Here is a 24099-nt window from a genome sequence, read left to right on the forward strand (position 1 = left end):
CCTTGACTTAATTGAAATGTAACCATATATGGGTAATCAGCATCATGACTGCTTCTTGAGATTTTGTATTCTCTGGAAATGGCCACATGTAATATTCTAAGCCGATCCCTTCCAATTAAGTTTTGTGGAACTTCAGGGCTTAGAGAGCCCCGAATGAGTCAGTCTTACATATTTTATTGAATTCACTTTGATGAATAATATTAAATCACATTAAGTAGTTAACAGTTTTCCTGGTTCCTCCCTCAAACTTTGAAATACACGTTGTTAAGCCAACAGTCCAGGTGCATTAATACAGGCCCATGACTGTACATGAAATATTCCTTTTTCCATGCAAGAGGCTCTCAGACTTATCTTCATTTCTGTAAAAGGTTAAGTTCATCCCATTTTAAATTCTTTACCAAGAACAGAAAAAAGTTAAATCTCCTAAGTTACATTTGATTTTCTTTTCCAAAGAAGAGAATCTTCAGACTCTAGCAAAATAGTTAAACACCACCCTGAAGCACACTTGACTAAGAGCACTAAGTAGTTAAAGATTTTCTGGCAGAGGATCCAAAGATTTAGGGCAGGTCAAATCCTCCTAAATCTTGCAAGAAGAATTTCCATCTTTACATTATGGCATTATGCACTCAATTTCTGCAAAACAATGGCGAGCAAGATGAGTTGCTCTGTAGAAAGAAACTTACATTTTGGTAACGTCCTCAAGATATTCCAAAATACATTCTGGGAAGTTAATTACCACTATAAAAATAGTTACACAGACCACTATACAGACAAGTGCTACACACAGTGCTGCCTCACAGCACCAGGGACCTGGGTTCGATTCCTGCCTTGGGCGACTGTGTAGAGTTTGTACATTCTCCCCATGTCTGCGTGGGTTTCCTCCGGGTACTCCGGTTTCCTCTCACAATCAAAAGATTTGCAGGTTAGAATTGGCCATGCTAAATTGCTCAGTGTTAGGTGCATTAGTCAGGGGTAAATTGTAGGGGAATGGGAACGGGAACGGGTCTGGTTGGGTTGCACTTCGGAGGTTAGGTGTGGACTTATTTGGGCCGATGGGTCTGTTTCCACACTAATCCAAAAATAGTAATTGATTTCTCAATTAGATCTTGACATTGTCAGCAGTTCCAAAAATATATTTTCATAGAATCAATTTATAAAACTGTAGTGTTTAAATTCTATTCTGTAAATTGATATGTAAAAAATAAACTTTATTTAACTGCAACCAATTTCACCAGTTTCACTAAAATACTACCATATAAAAGCACCATACTAAGGACTAGAGTTGTACCATTGGTCAAAGATCTTACAATGCAACCACAAAGCTATTCTCATTTTGCAAAATTGGTATCTGGGATGGGGGTTTTGGAGATAGAGGAATTACATCACTAAACTAAATTTTTAAAAAAAGAAATGAACTGTGGATGCTATAAATTAAAAAAAAAGAAGGTTACTGGAAAAGCTGAGCAGGTCTGACAGCATCTGTGAAGATAAATCGAAAAGTTAACGTTTTGGGTCCGGTGGCCCCTCCTTAGAGTATCACTAAACCACACGGCCTGTACACTTTATTTTGCTGGACTCAAGGTACTGCACAATGTTTTTAAAAACATACAGCTTGTAAATGCCATTGTGCTGCATGGGGCAGCTTAGGAATTGAAAATCTGGAAAGGCAAATATGTGGCAATGTTTGCTCATGATACCTTAAGTAATGATACAGTATGCACTTCTATTGCTATTAAACTACAACAGTTAACTCCAAATGTCATTCATACTGGTACTAAACATACAAACAGATATGATGAGTAGGCTATTCAGCCTTCGAGCCTGCTATGCCATTCAATATGATCACAGTTGATCATCCAACTTAGTAACCTGTCCTCACTTCTTCCTTTAAAGCTCCATGAAATATATCGCTCAGTCTTGAAAATATTCAATGGTGGTGAATTCCAAAGGCTCACCACTCTCTGGTTGAAGAAATGTTTCAACATCTAATGGACTGATATTCTTAAACCGTGACCCCTTGCTCATTGGAAACATCCTTCCTATGCTTACCCGGTCCTGTTTTGACTATTCAACGTTTCTATGACATTTCCACATTCATTCTTCGGAATGACAGTACAGCAAATATATTCATAACTTGTCGCAGTTTTTCATCATACATCAGTCTTGGCTTCCCAGGAGGCAGTCAGAGAAACCTTTGTTACACCTTACCATTGCCAGAACACCCTTCTTTCAATGAGGCCAAAAATACATACAATACTTCAGGTATGGTTGCTCAAAGGCCCTGGACAATTATAGCAAGACAGTTCTGCTGCTGTACTTGAATGCTCTCACTGCAAAGGCCAACACACAATTTACCTTTGCCACTATCTGCTGTACCTGTGTAGTTATTTTCAGCAACTGATGTACAAGGACATCCATATCTTGCTGAAACTAATCCTTTTCCAATCTATCACCTTACTGTTATGAAAGTGTAGGTGTGTCATCCCATTGCTCCTTCAGTCAAACCTCAGACACAGTATGGCTTTACCTCCATCTTTAGTCCAGGCCCTGGAGGGAGAGAGAACAATTGCCCATGTGCACACAGACAGGAGTTCAATGTTCTCTGAAAAAGCAGTTTCTTAATGAATTATGCAGTCATTTTACAGGAAGGAGCATCCAAATAAGGCAACATATTGATTGGGTGACATTACAATCAGCAAGCATCAGTAAAGATTAAGCCATCTGCTATTACACAATGAATGCTCTTAACCTTAACTGGCTTCACAATGAATACTTTTCACCTTGTTAACTGACCTTACATACGGAATGCTTTCAATATTGTTAAAAGGCTCCACATAATGAACCTTTCTACCACTACACTTGTCTCCAGCACCCCATAGTTAACTGCAGATTCTTATGATCTCAGTCATGCTCAGCTGAACTTCTTGTTTCACAAAACTCAGGCACTTTAGCCGGTGTGTATTGTATCTTTAAGACATAGGTTGTTGGCAAGAATGGAAGTACAGAGTGTGCTGAACAATTTAAAATGTAATATTTGAATGACAAGTAGCTGGTACTATGTTGCCATGATACAAAAACAAATTCAAAACTTCAGCCAGTTTAAATTATGCCCCAGAGATCAAAATCCAACCAAATTTGAATTTAATGTTTCGTGACATTAAACCAATGAAATGACCTGATATTTTGGGGTATAAAACTGGACATTTTCAACAGTTAGGGGGAAGAACTGCCAAGAACACCAATAAGTATAGACTGCTAGCCAAATAGCTCTCTGAAAAAGGTACCTGTCCATAAGAAAGGTTGTGCAGAAGACTAAAGAAAGGCCAACCTAGAAAAATCTAGGGAGGAAAATCTACAAAGGTGAATCGACAAAGCTGACTCATTTTCAAATGCAATTTTTTTGGAAATCTTAATCAGGTTATTTTTTTTTAAATTGGACCAGTATTGTAGAGTGGGAGGTAAAGGTTGAGTTTAAAGAGAAAGAAGTTGTAAATAGGTTTTGTCTAATGTTATCTTTTGGACTTAAAGAATAAAATTGTTAATTTTTACTTTAAATAGTGAAATCTGGGATAGTTCTTTGCCTCTCGAAATTTAACAGACTACGGCGCAAAGTGAGCTTATCTGTGTGTCAGGTTTAAATTAGCAATTAGCCTTGATTAATGAGCCACAGTTGTTTTAATGACAATGTAAAACCTGCTGCAGAATTGATCTGGCCATAAAATGTGGAATGTTATTAAATGTTCATATTATGATTGTTACTAGATATTTAAGATTGCCCTTTCACCTGGTGCCCGATGCAATCTTTATTTTACAGCATGTAAAACTTCATGGAAGTGGTTTGATTAATCTTTCATTTTTGTTTGGCTGACTGAAAATTCTTCAGCCAGATCATCTGCTTGACAGCTTAATGTCTTGAATGAAACTAGATATGGAGATACTGAATGAACAATGTTACAAGCAGAGAAAGATTCTCACCACCAAGGGCACTAAATCTAGAAGAAAGACTCCCTGTAAGTCAGTGCTCAGTATTCTTGCAAATTCCAGACTAAAAATGTGCAGTGGAGAGGGGGAGGGATCAAGATTGTTCCCATATTGATCTTCAGCTAAGATTCCCAATGACAGATTAGAGTGAGGCAGTTATTTCAAGTTTTTGACAAGAAAAAAAAAGACTGCAGATTACTGTGATGCATTAGGGCTAGACAATGATTTTACAGAGAAGAATTTTACACCCATGTCAAGAATTTTAAAACTATTAGCGAGCCACTTGCACTTAGCACACGTTTTCACATTTAAGAGCGCCCTACATGCTATGATGAATCAGCAAATCTGGCCATTAAATTTCAAGATATTAAAATTTGCCTTTTTCTCACTTACATGAAATGTGACATCTTATCACAACAGCAGCTACAAAAAAAAAGTTCCAATTCACTGATCAGATTTCAAAACAAACCAAATTCAAAGAACACAGAAAAATACAGCCCACGATGTTGTGCCAAGCATTTATCGTAATCTAAGATCAACCTAACCTACATGCTCTTCAAGTTACTGCCGTCCATGTGCTTGTTCAGCAGTCATTTAAAACGTCCCTAACATCTGACTCTACCACCACCGCTGGCAGTGCATTCCATGCACCCACCACTCTCTGCATAAAGAACCTACCTCTGACATTTCCCCTATACTTTCCTTCAATTGCCATAAAATGACCCCTCATGACAGCCATTTCTGTTGTGGGGAAAAGTCTCTGACTATTCACTATCTATGCCACTCATCTTGGAGAGCTCAATCAAGTCACTTCTCCCCCTTCTTCACTCTAATGAGAAAAGCCCTAGCTCCCTCAACCTCTCTTCGTAAGAGAAGCCCTCCAACCTAGACAGCATCCTGGTAAATCTCCTCTGCACCCTCTCTAAAGCATCTACACACCCTTCCAGTAATGAGGAGACCAGAATTGGAAGCAATACTCCAAGTGTGGTCTCACCAGAGTTTTATAGAGCTGCAGCAAAACCTCACGGCTCCTAAACTCACTCACTCTGCTAATGAAAGCCAAAACATTGTGTACGCCTTTTATCAACTTGGGTGGCAACTTTGAGGAATCTATATACATGGACCCCAATATCCCACTGTTCCTCCACAATGCCAAGCATCTTGTCTTTAATCCTGTATTCAGGATTCAAATTCAACCTTCCAAGATGAATCACTTTGCATTTATCCAGGTTGAACTCCATCTGCCACTTCTTAGCCCAGCTCTGCATCCTATCAATGTATTGTTGCAGTCCGCAACCACCATTGACACTATCTACAACACCACTGACCTTTGAGCCATTGGAAAACCTACAAAGTAATGGGCAAATAAAATAGAAAACTGTGTGGTCAACAATGCCGGTGTTAGTTTTCAGTCATAGCAATAGATGTTTTGGTTCAGCATCACTAGTCAATCACAAACAAAATGTTGTATGAAACATGATATAAAAAAAACCCTTGCACAATAAAGTGGCTGCTAGAATGTCAAGTGTCAGCAGGTGTATTTTCTTAAGAACCAGACAGAAAAAGCTTTAGACCAATAATCAAACTATTTAAGCACCAAAAACATTGAATTTAAACACAGCAAAATTAATTTCTGAAGAACCACTGGGCTTGAAATGTTTACTGTTTCTCTCTGCACAGATGGTATCAGATCTGAATTTCTTCAGAAATTTCCATCCTTCTTTCAGATATTCAGCATCTGCAGTTTTCTTGTTATAAATTTATTTACTTGGTTATAGAAGCATCTTATCACATTCAAACTAGTTTATGCACATTTAAAGTTGCTCTGAGTTTTATAAGATTCCTTACAGAACAACAGGATATCTCAAAGCATTTTACTTTTAAAAGCACTTTGTTGGCTATAAAATGACCAGTGTAATCAAGGAAATGAGGCAGCAATTTGCACAAAGGGATCAGGCAAACATGATCAGATACCATTATAATGTTTATTGTAGGATAAATATAGATTTTAAAAAACTGAGGAAGAACCAACTTGTAGGGTAAGGTGCATTATGATCAGTATTCAAGACTTTGAAAGATTGAAAACATTAGTGAGTTACCAGGAGTGGGAGAGGGAGAAAAGAAAATATTCTTGAATTTTCCTGCCCCCAAATGCAATGCAATAATTGCTGCAAACTTAATTTATTCTTCACCAAAGATGTAATTCAAACATGAAAGCTATGTTATACCCTATGTAGTAACTGGTCAGTTGCGAATATCCTGGCAAAGGAACAAAAAGCTTCAGAACTCAAAATAGAAGTTGGCAATCCTAAAATAATTAACAAAATTATAATGCAATTTCTCAATTTGCTTCAATAATGTCAGATTATCAGGCCATATATTTCAAACTGCTGCTTTTGTTCTGTGATTGACTTATCAGGATTGATGCAAACAAATTTCTCAAAAAAGGCACTGCTCACTGTGGTAGATGTGACTAGAAACAACACGAAATCTGCTAAAATCTCTTCTTTTTAAAGCAAAGTTGAAGGAATCAAATAACTCAATCATTGATGAATGTAACATTGAAACACAATGCTAGAAGTGTATTTAGGAATAACATGGAACATCAGTGAGCATTGGCTAGCATGTCCTATTACATTAGTTTTAGTTTGTACCATTCAAGTGAAGCGAAATTACTTTTGTGAAACAAAAGTAAACCAAACTGGAGTTAGAATGATGTACCAATTTGAGCCAATTTACACAGATTCAAAATGTTAGAAATAACATAACATGTTGGCAGAGTACAGCTCTATGTATTTCAACTTCTTTTGTTCCTGCAAGTACTGTTTTCCTTTTTATTTGGAAAATGTAAAAGTAAAATGTGTCTACACAGAAACCTAGCGTTCTCAATTTTGATTTGAGCGGTATTGGAGAATCTTGACACCTACCAATCAAAAGGTGAAATACAAAGTTTTTATTTTTCTGAACTTGAACTTAAATATTTACAACTGGTTTCTTTAGTTTTCATTTTGGTTCTTCAAAATTTTGGATGCTCAAATTTTTTGATGTCCTCTACAACTATGTTGGGAAAAACCCAAGAGGTACAGATATTGTTTTTAAATGAAAAAAAGTAAAGTAAATATTGAACATATATATATATAAAACTTCCAATCTCTATATTTAAAAATTAAATACTTAAACACATTGGCCATATGATTATCAAGTATACTTTACAAATGTAAATTGTTTAAAACTTAAACAAGTTTATCCGTTAAAACACGCATTTCTTGTTTGGTAGATCGTAGTCCAGAAAATAATTAAGCCAACTTTGCCGAGATTACAATTTCAACCAATAAAACTGGGTCACCAAAAATTAATTGAAAGTTGCAAGAATTGCCACACAAAAGGAAACGGAATGGTAATTTCAAAACAGCTGCTGTTGGATGGCAGCCTGTGCACTTTGACCCTCATCATGCGGCCCTGCACTTTGAATCCATTCAGTAACTAGCAACCACGGAACTCAAAACTCAAACCTTTTGAAAGGCAGTGCACAATCTCGTGAACTACTTATCAATAGCCAATATATTCAGAGCAACAGACCAAAAAATCAAACAATGAAAATTCATTTTCAGTACATTTTCTTGAACATGTAATTACAAATAGGACCCATTTATACTCAGATGGATATTCTTTTCATATCCTAACTATGAGTTACCCCTCTCGCATAACTGCAAACTGCTCAGCTGTCCAATTAGATCATCATTCTTTGTGGAACCCTATTGCGCAAAGAGACTGCCACGTTTTCCTATATTACAACAGTCACTTCACTTCAAATAAAATCAATTATGAAACTTTAATGGATATTTTGAAATGTTAATCTGAGATGAACCCAGACTGCTGACAACTTTGGCATGTTTGACAGTTGGAATTCTGACCACATCAGGTCCATCACTAAGAATGCCAATTTCCAGCTCCATAGAATCACCCTACTCCACGTCAGCAGTAAAGTATCCGAGTCCTCCGTGATGGATTTGCTACCTCTAAACTTGATCATTTAAATTGTGTCATCAGCACTTTCATCTTTGTTAATTTAGTTAATCCATCTCTGCTGCCCATATAGAGTCTAAGATGTACAGCATGGAAACAGACCCTTCGGTCCAACCCTTATTACTGCTACATCTTCATCCTTCCTTTCCTCTTCAAAAAGGGAAAAATTGTCTTCTCCCAACTGCACACTCATCTTTATGTTTGTATCCAGCATTCACATTTGTGCCTGTCAAAACTTCAGAAAAAAAAACAAAATAAGATTATTCCACCTATTCTTTTTAATTCGTATAACAGTAATTATCAAGCCTTCCCCCCCACTTTCAAGGAGCTATGAACCTGCACTCCAAGGTCTCTTTGTTCAGCAACACTCCCTAGGACCTTTCCATTAAGTGTATAAGTCCTGCTAAGATTTGCTTTCCCAAAATGCAGCACCTCACATTTATCTGAATTAAACTCCATCTGCCACTTCTCAGCCCATTGGCCCATCTGATCAAGATCCCGTTGTAATCTGAGGTAACCTTCTTTGCTATCCACTACACCGCCAATTTTGGTGTCATCTGCAAACTTACTAACTATACCCCTCATGCTCACATCCACAACACATAAAATGGTTAGTGGTGGACCCAGCACCGATCCTTTGACACTCCACTGGTCACAGGCCACCAGTCTGAAAAACAACTCTCCAATACTACACTCCACTTGTCTTCTACCTTTGAGCCAATTCTGTATCCAAACGGCCAGTTCTCCATGTATTCCACGAGATACAACCTTTCTAACTAATCTCGCATGGGGAACATTGTCGAACACCTTACTGAAGTCCATATAGATCACATCTACCACTCTGCCCTCATCAATAATCTTTGTTACTTCAAGTTTGAGAGACATGGTTTCCCACACACAAAGCCATGTTGACTAATCAGGCCTTGCCTTTCCAAATACATCTATATCCTGTCCCTCAGGATTCCCTCAACAACTTGCCCACCACCATCAAGCTCACTGGTCTATAGCTCTCTGGCTTGTCCTTACCACCTTTCTTAAACGGCAGCACCACATTAGCCAGCCTCCAGTCTTCTAGCACCTCATCTGTGACTATCGGTAATACAAATATCTCAGCAAGAGGCCCAACCACTTCTCTAGCTTCCAGAGTTCTAGGGTACACCTGATCAAGTCCTAGGGATTTAATCCACCTTTATGCATTTTAAGACATCCAACACTTCCTCCTCCATAATATGGACATTTTTCCAAGATGTCACTATCTACTTCCCTATGCTCTATATCTTCCAGATCATTTTTCACAGTTAATACTGATGCAAAATACTCGTTTAGTATCTCCCCGATCTCCTGCAGCTCTATTCTCTTAGTTACCCTTTTGTCCTTAATGTATTTGCAAAAACACTAAGAATTCTCCTTAACCCTATTTGCCAAAGCTCTCTCATGTCCCCTTTTTGTATACTCCTACTGCCTTTAAAGGATTCACTCAAAGCTATCTTGTCTATACCTGACAAATGCTTCCTTATTTTTCTTAGCCAAACCCTCAATGTCTTTGGTCATCCAGCATTCCCAAAACCTAGCAGTCTTCCCTTCCCACCCTGACAGGATAATATTGTCTCTGGACTCTATCCCATTTCTGAAGGCTTCCCATTTCCCAGCCATCCCTTTACTTGCAAACATCTGCCACCAATCAGCTTTTGAAAGTTCTTGCCTAATCCCATCAAAATTGGCCTTTCTCCAATTTAGAACTTCAACTTTTAGATCTAGTCTTTGTCCATCACTATTTTAAAACTAATAGAATTATGGTCACTGGCCCCAAAGTGTTCCCACACTGACATCTCAGTCACCTGCCCTGCTTTATTTTCCAAGAGTAGGTCTAGTTTTGCACCTTCTCTAGTAGGTAAATCCATATACTGAATCAGAAAAGGTTCTTGTACCCACTTAAATTCCTCTCCATCTAAATCCTTAACACTATGGCAGTCCCAGTCTGTGTTTGGAAAGTTAAAATCCCCTACCATAACCATTCTTGCAGATAGCTGAGACCTCCTTACAAGTTTGTTTCTCAATTTCCCTCTGACTATTAGGGGGTCTATAATACAATCCCAAAAAGGTGATCATCCCTTTCTTATTTCTCAGTTCCACCCAAATAACTTCCCTGGATGTATTTCTGGGAATATCCTCCATTACAGCTGTAATGCTATTCCTTATCATAAATGCCACTCCCCCTCCTCTCGTCTCCCTTCCTGCAGCATATCCTGGAACATTAAGCTTCCAGTCCTGCCCATCCCTGAGCCATGTTTCTGTAATTGCTACGATATCCCAGTTCCATGTTCCTAACCATGCCGAGTTCATCTGCCTTCCCTGTTAGGCCCCTTGCATTGAAATAAATGCAGTTTAATTTAATCAGTCCCACCTTGTTTTCTGCTTTGTCCCTACCTGTTTGAAGTGCTTCTGTTCTCAACTGTACCAGTCTCATATTGAGATCTTTCCTCACTACCCCAGAGTCCCAACCCCCACATTACTAGTTTAAATCCTCCAAGCAGTTCTAGCAAGTCTCCCTGCCAGGAGATTAGTCCCCTTTCCAATTTAGCTGCAATCCATCCTTCTTGTACAGGTCACTTTGACCCCAGAAGAGATTCCAGTGATCCAAAAATGTGAATCCTTCTCCCATACACCAGCTCCTCAGCCATGCATTCATCTGCTCTATCCTATCCCTGCCTTCACTAGCTCGCAGCACCGGGAATATTCTAGATATTACTGCTCTAGAGAACCTCCCTTTTAAATGCCTGCCTAACTCTAATCTCCCTTCAGAATCTCAACCTTTTCCCTCCCTATATCATTAGTTCCAATACGCACAATGACCTCCTGCTGGCCCCTATCCCCCTTGAGAACATTCTGCACCCTCTGAGACATCCTTGATCCTGGCACCAGAGAAGAAACACACCATTCTAATTTTTCACTGCTGGTCACAGAAACACCTGTCTGTACCTTGGACTTGAGAGTCCCCTAATAGAATTGATCTCTTGGAACAAGTCTCAATACCAGAAGCTTGGCTGTTTGTGCTACATTCCCCTGAGAATCCATCACCCCCTACATTTTCCAAAATAGCATACTTGTTTGAAATGGGGGTAGGTACAGAAGACTCCTACACTACTTGCCTACCTCTCTTACCTTTCCTGGAGTTAACCCATCTATGTTAATGTCTGCAACATTTTTTCCCTTCCTATAAGTGCCATCATCACATCCCCTTGCTCTTGTAAATTCCTCATTGCCTCCAACTCTCTCTCTCTAACAGATCACTTCGATCTGGTAGGATTCACAGCCAACAGCATTTATTGCAGCTATAATCCTCAGGAACACACTCTCCCTAAACTCCCACATCCGACAAGAGCACATTCTACTAAATGCCATTTTTGCCTCTTTCAATCTACAGACCCAGAAAACAGCACTGTCGTATTCCTCGACACAATGCTGCTTCAGGTTAAATTAATACTTATGGCTTTTACTTTAAAGTTTGAGGAAGAGTCTTTTGGTGCACAACAAAATTGTAATGACTCAGTCAGAAATCTGAAGGGCCAGTGCTGGCTTAGAGTCCATGTTGCTAAAATTTCAACATTTGACCTCATTGGGGGGGGGGGGGGGGGGGGCCTAGGACACAGTTGATCTATCCTCAATCAGGTTGGGATTGCTCACATCCAACTCCATTCTTGCTTAGTTACTACTTTTCCTTTTCTTGCACTAATATCTTGGTGGTCCTTCAAAAGTCCAACCCCAGTCCAGTTCTCATCTATAGGCACCCCTCAAGGATATCCAAAATCACAGCATTAATTTCCTCAAGTATGCTTAAGGTATACTAATTGCCATGTCCCTCAATTCCTCTTCTGTTTTTTAAAATGACCAGACTGCTTATCAATCTTCCAGTACTAAGTGATCATATATTCCCACCAATTAAATACGGGAAAGACAAACTATCTTCAAATCCTGGTCCAAACTATGCACCAGCTATTGGCTCCATCCATTTTGGTGCTGCATTTAACTGGGTAAACGTGAGATTTATTTTCTTATCCGGTTTCTCAAGGGATTTAAACAAAAGCTGGAATTTTAAAATACGCAATCTATTACATAAATGAGTAATTTATTTCTATCAAACTTGCTCAAAACATCAAGATCAAAACTCACCTACATTTATACAAAACTGCCAACTCAAGTAAGATGTTTTTCTACATAGTGCTACTCATTTAGATTAGATTACTTTATAATGTGGAAACAGGCCCTTTGACCCGCCTAAGCGCAACCCACCCAGACCCATTCTCCTACATTTACCCCTTCATCTAACACTACGGGCAATTTAGCACGGCCAATTCACCTAACCTGCACATTTTTGGACTGTAGGAGGAAACCCACGCAGACACGGGGAGAATGTGCAAACTCCACACAGTCAGTCGCTTGAGGCGGGAATTGAATCCGGGTCTCTGGAGCAGTGAGGTTGCAGTGCTAACCACTGTGCCACCCATTTCAGGTAGCATAAGCATTTCTGTACAATTATAGCACTTAAAGCCTTAAACATAAAAGCAGCCCTTAGGTTTTATGCATGGGATTTTAATTCATAATGGAATCCCTCAAAACTGAGTCTCTTAAAAAAGGTAAACATTAATACTGATTTATCATCTAAACTAAAATAACAGCACCGACTCTTTCGATGAAGTAATTTCCTTCTAAAAACCCTGAGAAAAGATGGAAACAAAGGCATATAAACTGCTCATACTTCATAGGGCAGCACAGTGGCACAGTAGTTAACACTGCTGCCTCACAGCACCAGGGTCCCGGGTTCAATTCCAGCCTTGGGCAACTGTCAATGTGGAGTTGGCTCATTCTCCCAGTGTCTGCATGCGTTTCCTCCCACAATCCAAAGATGTGCAGGTCAGGTGAATTGGCCATGCTAAATTGCACCTAATGTTAGGTGCATTAGTCAGAGGGAAATGGGTCTGGGTGGGTTACTCTTCTGAGGGTTGGTGTGGACGTGTTGGGCCAAAGGGCCTGTTTCTACAATATAGGGAATCTAATCTAACCACCCCCCCCCCCCCCCCCACATACACACTTTCATTCCTGCTTGCTTTTCCACTCATTTGCTTTGACCAACATTCATCTGTGGGCATACAAACTTTGTATTGTAAAATCATTTCAAAGAACAGCAATGCAACAGTCATAGCATCTTCGACTACAGCATCCAGCTACACTTCCCTTGCTGATCAATCCCACATTGTCAAATTCTAAAACAACCAATGCCACACACACTTCACTAAATCATCATAGTTCAGACATGCTGTCATTCTTATCCCTCGATACTGCTTTTTTTTTAAAAAACAGAACCTTGGACATTCAAAACCTGAATTCTTGCATCTTAATACGTACCATAAGCAATACCTTCCCTATTTCATATTCATAAGATACGTAGGTAAACCTTCCAGTCACTTTAAAATGCAGTTAACTGAAACCACTTTTTTTTACTATTTCCTTGTGTCTTATATTGGCTCTTATTTGAGTAATCTCCTGTATTTACAGACTTCAAATATTATTTATCTATTCAGAATGTTCTCAAGCAAAATTAGAGATAACAAAAAAGTATAATTAGGCATTACATACATACTTTCCTGTTCAGACCTTCAATTAAAGAAATGTCTGCCCAGTCAAGTGTTGGCTTGCCTGTAGAAGTAGTCCTTTACATTTGACACAAGAAAAATGTCCTTAAAGCAGAGAAAATGTAACAGATCCCTCTGACATTAGAGGATGGCTGAATCACACAGTAAGAATTTAACATTAATTTAAAACAAATTATTATAAAGAGTTCACCTAATCTAGAGCCCAAATTTTCCAATATGCATAGAAATTATACAGTATACACAGTAATAAAACATTCTACCTGCAGAACAACTTTAGTTGGCTTGACGATTAGTTTTGAGCAAGATAATCCATTCCTTTTTCTCCCTCTTCAGTTATACATAACATTAAGCTCAAACAGTTCTCAAACTATGCATTTTACTTTCAAAATTTTTTGCATCTAAGTAAATGCAAACCAAATTGAAAAAAAACAAACATTCTAGGTCTCAATATTTTAAAATTAAAAAATGTGCCCACTTTAATCATGTCCAAAACAGCTCTTTTGTTAAGTATTTAGTTGTACTAAAATTAGAAGAATTTAAGAACTGGAAACAGCTGGAATCGTGATTTTATGGAGAAGTACTCAATAGCATCAGAATAGAAACAGTAGTCATTTCAAGTTCAAGCTCACAGTCTTAAATAACCAGCTATATTAGGATACCCTTGGGTACAATGTTTCATCAAGATAAACAAACCTGAATTAATCGTGTGAACTATAATCACACTGACAAGCTAATGTAGTGTCTTTCCAATTACTACATTATTTTATTTTCATATTTTATATCTTAGCGTTGTTTTCACTCATTAATAATTTACAATCTATGAGTAATGCCAAAATTGTACTTTTCACCTGAGTTAGAACAATGGAATGGACCCCAAAAATGAAGCTGCACTGACAACCCAGTGCAATGCTGAAAAAGATTAGATAACTTACAGTGTGGAAACAGGCCCTTCGGCCCAACAAGTCCAACAAGTCCACACCGCCCGGCCGAAGCGCAAGCCACCCATGCCCCTACATTTACCCCTTACCTAACACTAGGGGTAATTAAGAATGGCCAATTCACCTAACCTGCACATCTTTGGACTGTGGGAGGAAACCGGAGCACCCGGAGGAAACCCACGCAGACACGGGGAGAATGTGCAAACTCCACACAGTCAGTTGCCTGAGGTGGGAATTGAACCCAGGTCTCTGGCGCTGTGAGGCAGCAGTGCTAACCACTGTGCCGCCCCTAAAAAAGCAGTGACAGTAAGAAAGCTTTGACACATTTATGGCAGATAAAAGTACAAGCCCCCTTTTTCTCCCAAAATGATCTAACAAAAATGAAATAGCCCTTTTAAAAAAAAGTGTTCTCCGATTCAAAAATATTGCAGCTCTTACAGGTTAACTGGAAAAGATTTCTGCAATGCTGACATCATAGGACAGAAACATTAGGATAGGTTGTGTGTAATGTAATGTAAATGTTTCATTTGGCACTCTGCAGATTTTTAGAATCAGAAGATATTGCTTCAGAAAAATTCCCAAAAAAGAAGTACTGGCTAATTCAGGTTTCCTACTTTTATTATACAAGTTTCCACCTACAACATAATTAACATTAGCCTGTAATGACACTGGTTTACCAACTTACAACGAGAAACACAACACGAAATACAATGCTGCGGCTTCAGAACTATTATGTGGCAAGAAAAACAGCTGTTCTTCCAGTCACTCACAAATAAGGGTTAGGAATAACACAGACCCGATGGCAAATCTATTATCAAATATTATGCAGCCACGCCCGTACGTTCAAACCTCAGAACCAGGTAAAACAAGGTTAAAGGAATCTACCAAGCAGTTAAACAAGAGCATTTCTTCTAAACTAAGAAAAATAGCAGAACATGTGGAGAATCAAACAATCTTGGCAAACAATTCCAGATTTTATCTGTACAAACTTGAACTAAACAACAACTAAATGTTAACCGAGCAAGATTTTTTTTAAAATCTTTCCATCTTTGGGTGGCTTAGCGATTAGTACTTGCTGTCTCACATAGTCAGGGACCCGGGTTCGAGTCGTACGAATGTCGATGTGGAGTTTGCACATTCGCCCCGTGTTTACGTGCGTTTCCTCCCACAGTGCAAAAATGTGCAGATTAGATGGATTGGCTATGTTAGAGTGCCCATAGTGTCCTGGGATGTGCAGGCTAGGTGGATTAGCCAGGAAACTGCAGGGCTTCAGGGATCGGATTGGATCGGGACGCACTTCGAAGGGACAGCGTGAATTCGGTGGACCGAATGGCCATGGGGATTCTATGGTTCTAACTTCGCTCTGAACCCAACGCAGTTTTTGAGTGCGTTCACGGGATTCCCTACTCCCTTGTGATACTTGCAGGGAAGCTGAGGCCAACAGAATGGAATGCGATTTTTTTTTTAAAAAAAATCAATTCGTTTCCTTTATTAGCCAACATCTGCTCAGGACACGATTTTCATGTCCTTTCCGACGAAAAAGCCGACGCGTGAACTAAAAATACGAGCGGAAAAAAAAGCGTTTTTGCGTCCACCTGTCTTGACGATTCTGGTGGGTTAGCATCAAGCAGGAGCTTTACCCCGACTTGTTGCTTGGCGATGAAGCAAGGAGACATGTTGCATGCAGCCGAGCAAAGACAAGACAATGTCCGTCGCGGTTGGGGGAGGGGGGGGGGAAAAATAACTGACCCGTCTCGGACTCGCTCGCGCTGCCGCGTGCTCTCCCTGTTTCCTAGGACCAATCACTGTGACGTGGGCAACAGGCCGCTCGCGACCAACGGCCCCGGCCACAGGTGCGTCCCCGCACATAAACAACCACCTCCGCCCCACCCTCCACTACCTCCCGACAAAAAGGAAAGAAAAAACGCCCACCTCCTTTCCTTTCCTCACCCCTCCCCACGTAACTCCCCTTCACCACATCCCATCCTGCGAACAACTTACGTACCACCGACACCATCGCCACCGTCCACTCTGGATGCGACTCCCTCCGCCTCCGCCATTGCTCCTGACGTCAGCAGCAGGCGAACCCACCTTGGGGCGGCGGGAAGTTCAACCAGCGGGAAGTCAGGCCCCGCCCTCCTCTGAGCCAGGTAACAGAGACACAGGTTGGTGCATAGAGGCCAGCAGCAGGTAACACAGCTGAGATGCACGTACTATACAAAACACATCAGCGACAGGTCACACAGCTCTAGGTAACAGCTGCTGTTACATAAATACATCACAAAAGAGGTGACACGGTTGTGGATAACCGCGATCATTGCACAAAATAAACATATCGGATAACGATCATACGTCTGCAGACAGGCAAAGGACAAATGTTGCAAAAGTGCCTCATTAACATTACAACGGGTGTTAGTAATTAATATATAATTAGCGAGTCATGGAGCTGAACGGAAGCAAACGGTAATTCGGATACAGAACAAATTACACAAGAGCTACAAATCATTATCAAGGAATTGTAGTGTATTTCCATCGTTGGTGCGCGGTTTCACTGATAACTTTCTTTAATAATCATAATTGTACTGGCACCGTGTTGTTTGCACGAACAGGATCTCTGTGCCAGAGGTGTCCGATACCCTACCCACTCCCCCCCCAAAAAAACGCGTTCAAATGTTCTGATAAAAGATCGTCGAGCTAAAGCCTTAACTCACTGCCTCTCGGCGGATATTACCTGACTTGGAGTGTCTTGTTAAAAAATGCAGGATGCCTTTCGGCCCATCGTTGCGGCTCACCGAAGTATTTCCAACCTTTTCAGTTTCTTTTCCAGAATTGTTTACAGACATCAAATAGATTCCTGAATGAGTTCTGAACTGTTATTTCTGATTGGTTCGATGATAAAAATGATCAAAGACATTCTACTGAAAATGCGTGACCCGTGTTTAGAGTTTCTCGCGCTTTTACTGTTAAACATTCGATACTAAACGTAATTTAGATATAAAAACCAAATACTTCAATTTGGATAATTTAGTCGTTTTAGATGGAGATGAACCAAAGGAATAATAAAAATCAGAACTTCATCATGAACTTATTACTATGCGGCACAGGTCGGAAATAAGAAGTATAGCTTCGCAAGAAAATAAAGATGTGTCATTTTTATCCTTGTTTTTCACGATCTCGGGACCGCCTAAAATCTTTTGAAGCCAATTACACACCTTTGAACTACATCATGATCACTGTTTTAATGTGAAAAGCAAAGAGACAAAATCTGAACTAGACCATTTCAGAATAATGTCAGGAAGCACTTCTCCACAAAACGGGTAGTGAAGATCTGAACAGCTTTCTCTCAGAACATTGTTAATGCTGGTCGAATTGAAAATTGTAAAACTGAAATCGATAGATTTTCTGTTAAGGAAGTAGGTTACTGAACCAGTTAGGTATAAGGAGTGGAATTACAGATCAGCCAATATCTAATTGAGTGGAAAAGCAGATTTGTGAAACTGAATAGCCTACTCTTAGTCCGTTATTCCTGAAGGGGTTGAATTTAAGTATTAAAAAAAATCTTGGGTTATAAACTAGGCTGTTGGTCTGTTTTTTAGGCACTACGAGAGCCCTTAGAACTCCAAAGTGATATCTGAAGTGCATATTAACCTTTATGAGGAAGTTATTCTGGATGCCATTTGGTGAAGACTAAAGGAATGTTCATTGTATGTATGCACAGCAGGCAGATCTTATGGTTCTATGAGTTATGTGTTATTTGTTTTCACATACAAAGATATGGTAAAAAGTGTTCTGTTGCCACAGTCCAGCACCATTTTGAGTTACAGAAAGAATAAAAAGAGATTACATAAATAGAATTAATCTTTTGTACACGGGGTCTTCAAATACAGCCCCGGGCCCGTGTAAGCTCACTGCAATGATACAAGCAGTACCATTTTGGAGCTCAATGTCCTTTATTAAGGCTAAAAGGCCTTTATTAATTTGCATAGCTGATGTACATTCAGCAACAGAAAGGATTCCACCAATACGATTTAAAGTGATCATGATCTACTCACACCTTTATTGTTGATTGATTTCTTCTGGACATTTTTATGACTACAAGTGGGTAGTTTGTATATAGATCTTTCCAGTTGCAAAACTTTGTAGGAAATGGGATGGCAGTTGTTGAAGCATTTTTGCTGACTTCAAGGGTTTTGCACAAACCAATTGCTCCTATATATTAGCGCATCAGTAGGCATCCTCCATGTAATACAATATGATTGAAAGAATAAAATGAGACCAGAAAGGACAAGATAAATGACAATGGAAGCTGAAAAAGGTTGAAGCTGTATTTATCAAAAGTGTTCAGGCAGGGATACTCTTACCGGTACCTCTCTTACCTGAGAAATAATGCATGAAAGGTCTGCAATTCAGTATGGATGTCCTCACTGAAATCTGCCACCTTCTGAAACTGCAACTTCAAAACAAGGAAGGACCCCTTAGTTGCTAGACATTTCCAGGCAAGTTGACTTTGCGTGGCATAACTTACGTTATTGCTTGTTTCGCAGTGCCTTTCAGACATTGAATCATGGTTGGTCTTCAAACGTACATGGTGTGGAGGGCCAGTGTTCGTTTACTTTCAAATAAACCTGTTCGACTATAACCTGGTGTTGTGTGATTACAAATGTACAATAAGCACACTGTAAAAAAATCTGTATTCAATACAACTCAGTATTCAGTTGGTGTTGAACTCCCTTCATGCTCGATGATATTGACTCCAGGCTTTCGAATTCACCAAGCATTCCAGAATGCATATCTATCAGCATTCTTCTGTTGACTGCCTCATTAAAAGGCGTGTCTGAACCATCTGCAATGGAATCTGTATTCTACCTTGCCCTTTGGCAAGCTGCTTTCCTTTTCCGGTCTGCACTGGATACTGCCCATTTTGCCTAGCAACCCCTCACGTGCATGTCCTGTCTCTAATCTATTCCCTCGGATATTTGGGCAACGTCAGTGTTCGAGTGGATGACTGTGACTATCCAATCAAGAAACAGTGCCGTGTCGTCATTTTCTTGGCATTCCATTTCTGCTACAGTTGATAAAGCGTGGCGCTGGAAAAGGCACAACAGATCAAGCAGCAACCGAGAAGCAAGAGAGTCGATATTTCGGATAGGACCTTTTCCAGCGCCACGCTTTATCAATTCTGCTGGAGAGTCCTCACTGTCTCCCTAATTCCATTGTTACGAGTCTAGTTTGCATCTCTGCAAGACAACAGCCAAAGAGCAGCCAAAGAGAAAGATTGACGTGTGAGGTTTGTGGGTTTGAAATGGGAGTAAGAAATATGCTGTGTGCACCTTAAAGAATTTAGGGGCATGGAATGAAGGGAAAGTGCATTGTGAGAACCTAGGCTAGGTTTGAGGAGACCGTCACATTTAATGGTTTCTTCTGTGCTGCTATACGTAGCCTCAGCACTGGGGCTTCCAATAGTGACCAGCACCATCTCCTCCACGGGGGTTAGAAAATGGATGTACATCTCTTGCCATCCAGTTAGCCCCTACTCCACGATGTTCTACAGGAAAGGGTGAAGTGCACCAGCAGATACAGTGCAATCTGGTTGGTTGATGAGACTGTTAAGATTGAATAGTGGTGAGTGTTATGTAAGTTGTAGTTGGAGCCTCAAAATTGTGATAGTGTGGTAAAGCATATGATAATTACCTTACAGCCAGTATTTTCTGAAGAGTAGTCATCCAGAAGGGAAACCAGTAAAGTTAGCTAATGAGACAAACTGCTCCGATTCATCTTATACACATACTTCAAAATTGAGGTCCAATAGGACCAGTATGTTCATTTCCAGGTACTGCTGTGTCTTTTTGAAATGCAGGAAACACGAGCTAATTTTGTACACTACAAATCACCATAAAGAACAAGACATAATGATCTAAGAACCTGTTTTGGTAATGTTGGTTGAGGAATAAATATTGGCAAATACTCTGAGGCTTATTCTTCAAGACAGTGCCTTGTGATGCTCCATGTAAATAATCGCCCCCAAATTAAATGATCATCCCAGCTACTCTGGCAGCATCCTGGAGACCTTTCACCCATTTTGTGAGAGTACCAGTCATTCTAAATCTGTTCCTAGCTTTTGCAGAATTAGGAAATCTTTACCCAGCAAGGGTTGCGGCAGAGAAATGCCTTTTAAGTTGGTTTTGAGCCAACACATGATTAAACCCAGAAATAGAAGCAGATAACTTGCAGTACATATGCTGGATAAAGAACTATTACAAAATAGTCATTTTTTTCACCTGACTTGGTGCACTGAAGGATGAGCACAATTCATAATTTGAAAGTATCTGGTTCCAAGATGTTAGAGACAAAAAAACCCTCCAGATGCTGGAATTCAAGGTAGACAAGCAGGATAAAAGCAACTTACTGCAGATGCTGGAATCTGAAACCAAAAGAGAAAATGCTGGAAAATCTCAGCAGGCCTGGCAGCATCTGTAAGGAGAGAAAAGAGCTGACATTTCGAGTCTAACTGACTTGACAAAGGTAAAAACAATGACTGCAGATGCTGGAAACCAGATTCTGGATTAGTGGTGCTGGAAGAGCACAGCAGTTCAGGCAAAATCCAAGGAGCTTCGAAATCGACATTTTGGGCAAAAGCCCTTCATCAGGAATAAAGGCAGTGAGCCTGAAGCGTGGAGAGATAAGCTAGAGGAGGGTGGGGGTGGGGAGAAAGTAGCATCGAGTACAATGGGTGAGTGGGGGAGGGGATGAAGGTGATAGGTCAGGGAGGAGAGGGTGGAGTGGATAGGTGGAAAAGGAGATAGGTAGGTAGGACAAGTCCGGACAAGTCATGGGGACAGTGCTGAGCTGGAAGTTTAGAAGTAGGGTGAGGTGAGGGAAGGGGAAATGAGGAAACTGTTGAAGTCCACATTGATGCCCTGGGGTTGAAGTGTTCCGAGGCGGAAGATGAGGCATTCTTCCTCCAGGCGTCTGGTGGTGAGGGAGCGACGGTGAAGGAGGCCCAGGACGTCCATGTCCTCGGCAGAGTGGGAGGGGGAGTTGAAATGTTGGGCCATGGGGCGGTGTGGTTGATTGGTGCGGGTGTCCCGGAGATGTTCCTTAAAGCGCTCTGCTAGGAGGCGCCCAGTGCCCCCAATGTAGAGGACAGTTAGACTCGAAACGTCAGCTCTTTTCTCTCCTTACAGATGCTGCCAGACCTGCTGAGATTTTCCAGCATTTTCTCTTTTGGTAGACAAGGAGGAGTCTGGAAGAACACAGCAAGCCAGGCAGCATCAGGGATGGAGAAGTTGACATTTCAAGTGTAATCCGTAATCCTTCTTCAGGAGGAGAGTGGGTGTGGGAGGAGCTGCAGATAAAGGGGTGGTGGGGGCAGGATGGTGAAGTGGGGATAGGTGAAGGCAGATACAGAGTACGACCTGGTTGGTCAATAGGTGGAATGAATCCAGCAGCTGACTGGGAGGAGTGGAAGGGAGAGGGAGGGGCTGGGAAGGGAGTCGGGGAAAAGAAAGGAAGCTTATTTGAAATTGGAGAACTCAAATTTGAGTCCTCCAGGCTGTAGGCTGCCCAGGCAGAAGATGAGGTGTTGTTCCTCCAATTTGTGGCTCCATTCCTGATAAAGGGCTTAGGCCCGAAATATTGATTCTCCTGCTCCTCGATGCTGCCTGACCTGCTGTGTTTTTCCAGCACCACACTCTCGACTCATTGTGGCAATGGAAGAGGCCAGGGAGGGTCATGTCAGAAAGCAAGTGCAAAGGGGAATTAAAATGGGAAGTCTGGGTGGCCCTGTGGACCCTGTGAACTGTTCCCTAAGTTTAGGTTTGGTCTCCCTGATGTAGAGAAGAACACATTAGGAGCACCTGATGCAGTAACCATGTTGGAAGAGAGGCAGGTGAACCTCTGTCTCACCTGGAAGGACTGTTTGGGGCCCTGGCGTGGAGGTGAGAGGTGTGATGTATCAGCAGGTTTTGCATCTTTTCTGGTTGCAGGGGAAGGTTCCTGCAGGTTTGGAGGTTTGGTGGGGAGACTGGCGCAAGCCACGGACTGTCGAAGGGTACAGTCCTTGCGGAAGGCAGAGAGGGATGGGGAGGGGTAGATGTTCTTAATGGTGGGGTCTAGTAGGAGTTGGCATAAGTATATAAAGATGATGTGTTCGATGCGGAGATTGGTGAGGTTGTAGGCGAGGACAAAGGGCACTGTATTGGGTTTGGATTGGGGGGTTTAAAGCAGTGGAACAGGAAATGGAGGTGGTGCAGTGGAGGGCTGTCTGGATGATGGGGTGGGGGGGGGAGCGGGGTAAAGATGTAGCTCCTATCTATTGTAAAGAAACTTATTTGGGTCTAATGATAAGTGTCTGTTTTATGCAAGGATAATTTTTTGGAGGCAAAATGGGTAAGTAGATCTGAAACTTAACTCTGTTCTTTCTCCACAGACGTTGCCAGCCCTGCTGAGTTTTTCCAACAATTTCCTATTTTGTTTCCAGGATGTGCAGTTATTTGTTTTATTTTTCAGTTTTTGTGGAATGATGAAATTTTTGGAAATGTTCATTTATCTAGGTTTCATGGAACTTTTTATTTGTCATCTCTACTTTCTGTTGTGTAATCACATTACCCACAATGGTGTTTCCCAAACATTTTTTCCCCATTGTAACCTCATTGAATGGCTTGAAAATTTGTGTAAACCCTCAGTGAACAACGTGACGGAAAGTGGGGTCTAGGTTCAAGTCTCATCTAGTCCAGAGATGTGTCATACCATGTTTTAATAGGTTGTTTAAAAATATCCACAAAGGAGGCAAGATCATTGATGAATCAGCTGAAGGCATTTGGACCTAGGATACTACCCGGAGAAACTAAGGATTTTTGTGGTGCAGAGATAGCCTTTTTAATTATTATGGCTACAGAATTAGATAAACGCTTGGAATCCTGCAGCGAATAACTCAACCCCTTATTCCCCGAAGTCTGTCCACCAAGGCAAAGTGTAATGGAAAACTCTCCGTTTCCCCAAGTAGTTCAACTCCAACAATATCAAGATATTTGACATCACCTCAGACAGCTTGATTGACAGCACATCTATAAATACTCACTCTACCCCAAGCTCAGTAGCAACATAGTGTACCATCTGTACGACAGAGTGCAGAAATTCACCTGGTGTCCTTAAACAGTACCTTCCAAACTCACAACCACTGCCATCTATCTAGATGGACAAGAGCAGATAGTTTCTCTCCAAGCCAAGACCCACCTTAACCCGGAACAATATTGGTGTTCCTTCAGTGTTATTGGATCAAAATACTAGAACTCCCTCTCGAACAGCTTTGTGAGTATATCTACATCAAATAGACTACAGTGGTTCAAGAAGGCAGCTCACCACCATCTTCTGAAGGACAATTAGGGATGATAATAAATGCTGGCCTAGCCAGGAAAGCTTATATCCTTTGAATTAACAAAAACATTGAGAAAATCACAATTTGTCCACTTTTTCTTCGTAAGATGACCCCTTCAACCCTAGAA

At 40.7% G+C, this 24099-nt stretch overlaps 1 protein-coding gene across 3 annotated transcripts in view; it reads right to left on the reverse strand.

Annotated features, from left to right (window-relative positions):
- map7b (microtubule-associated protein 7b) overlaps positions 1-19340 on the reverse strand; it is a 147789-nt gene extending 128449 nt beyond the window's left edge. Inside the window, exons 1-2 of one of the 3 annotated variants that reach the window (XM_072554334.1) lie at positions 19122-19340; positions 16602-16809 (exon numbers count right to left, since the gene is read on the reverse strand). In XM_072554334.1, the coding sequence (XP_072410435.1) occupies positions 16602-16809; positions 19122-19154 (241 nt within the window). In that variant the 5' untranslated portion in view covers positions 19155-19340. Of the gene's footprint in view, positions 1-16597; positions 16810-19121 lie in introns of those variants that run through there. The other 2 variants (XM_072554349.1, XM_072554362.1) reach the window with 2 other exon arrangements.
- Positions 19341-24099: the final 4759 nt, after the last annotated feature.

The sequence above is a fragment of the Chiloscyllium punctatum genome, chromosome 3 (assembly GCF_047496795.1).
Source record: "Chiloscyllium punctatum isolate Juve2018m chromosome 3, sChiPun1.3, whole genome shotgun sequence".
Lineage (NCBI taxonomy): Eukaryota > Metazoa > Chordata > Chondrichthyes > Orectolobiformes > Hemiscylliidae > Chiloscyllium > Chiloscyllium punctatum.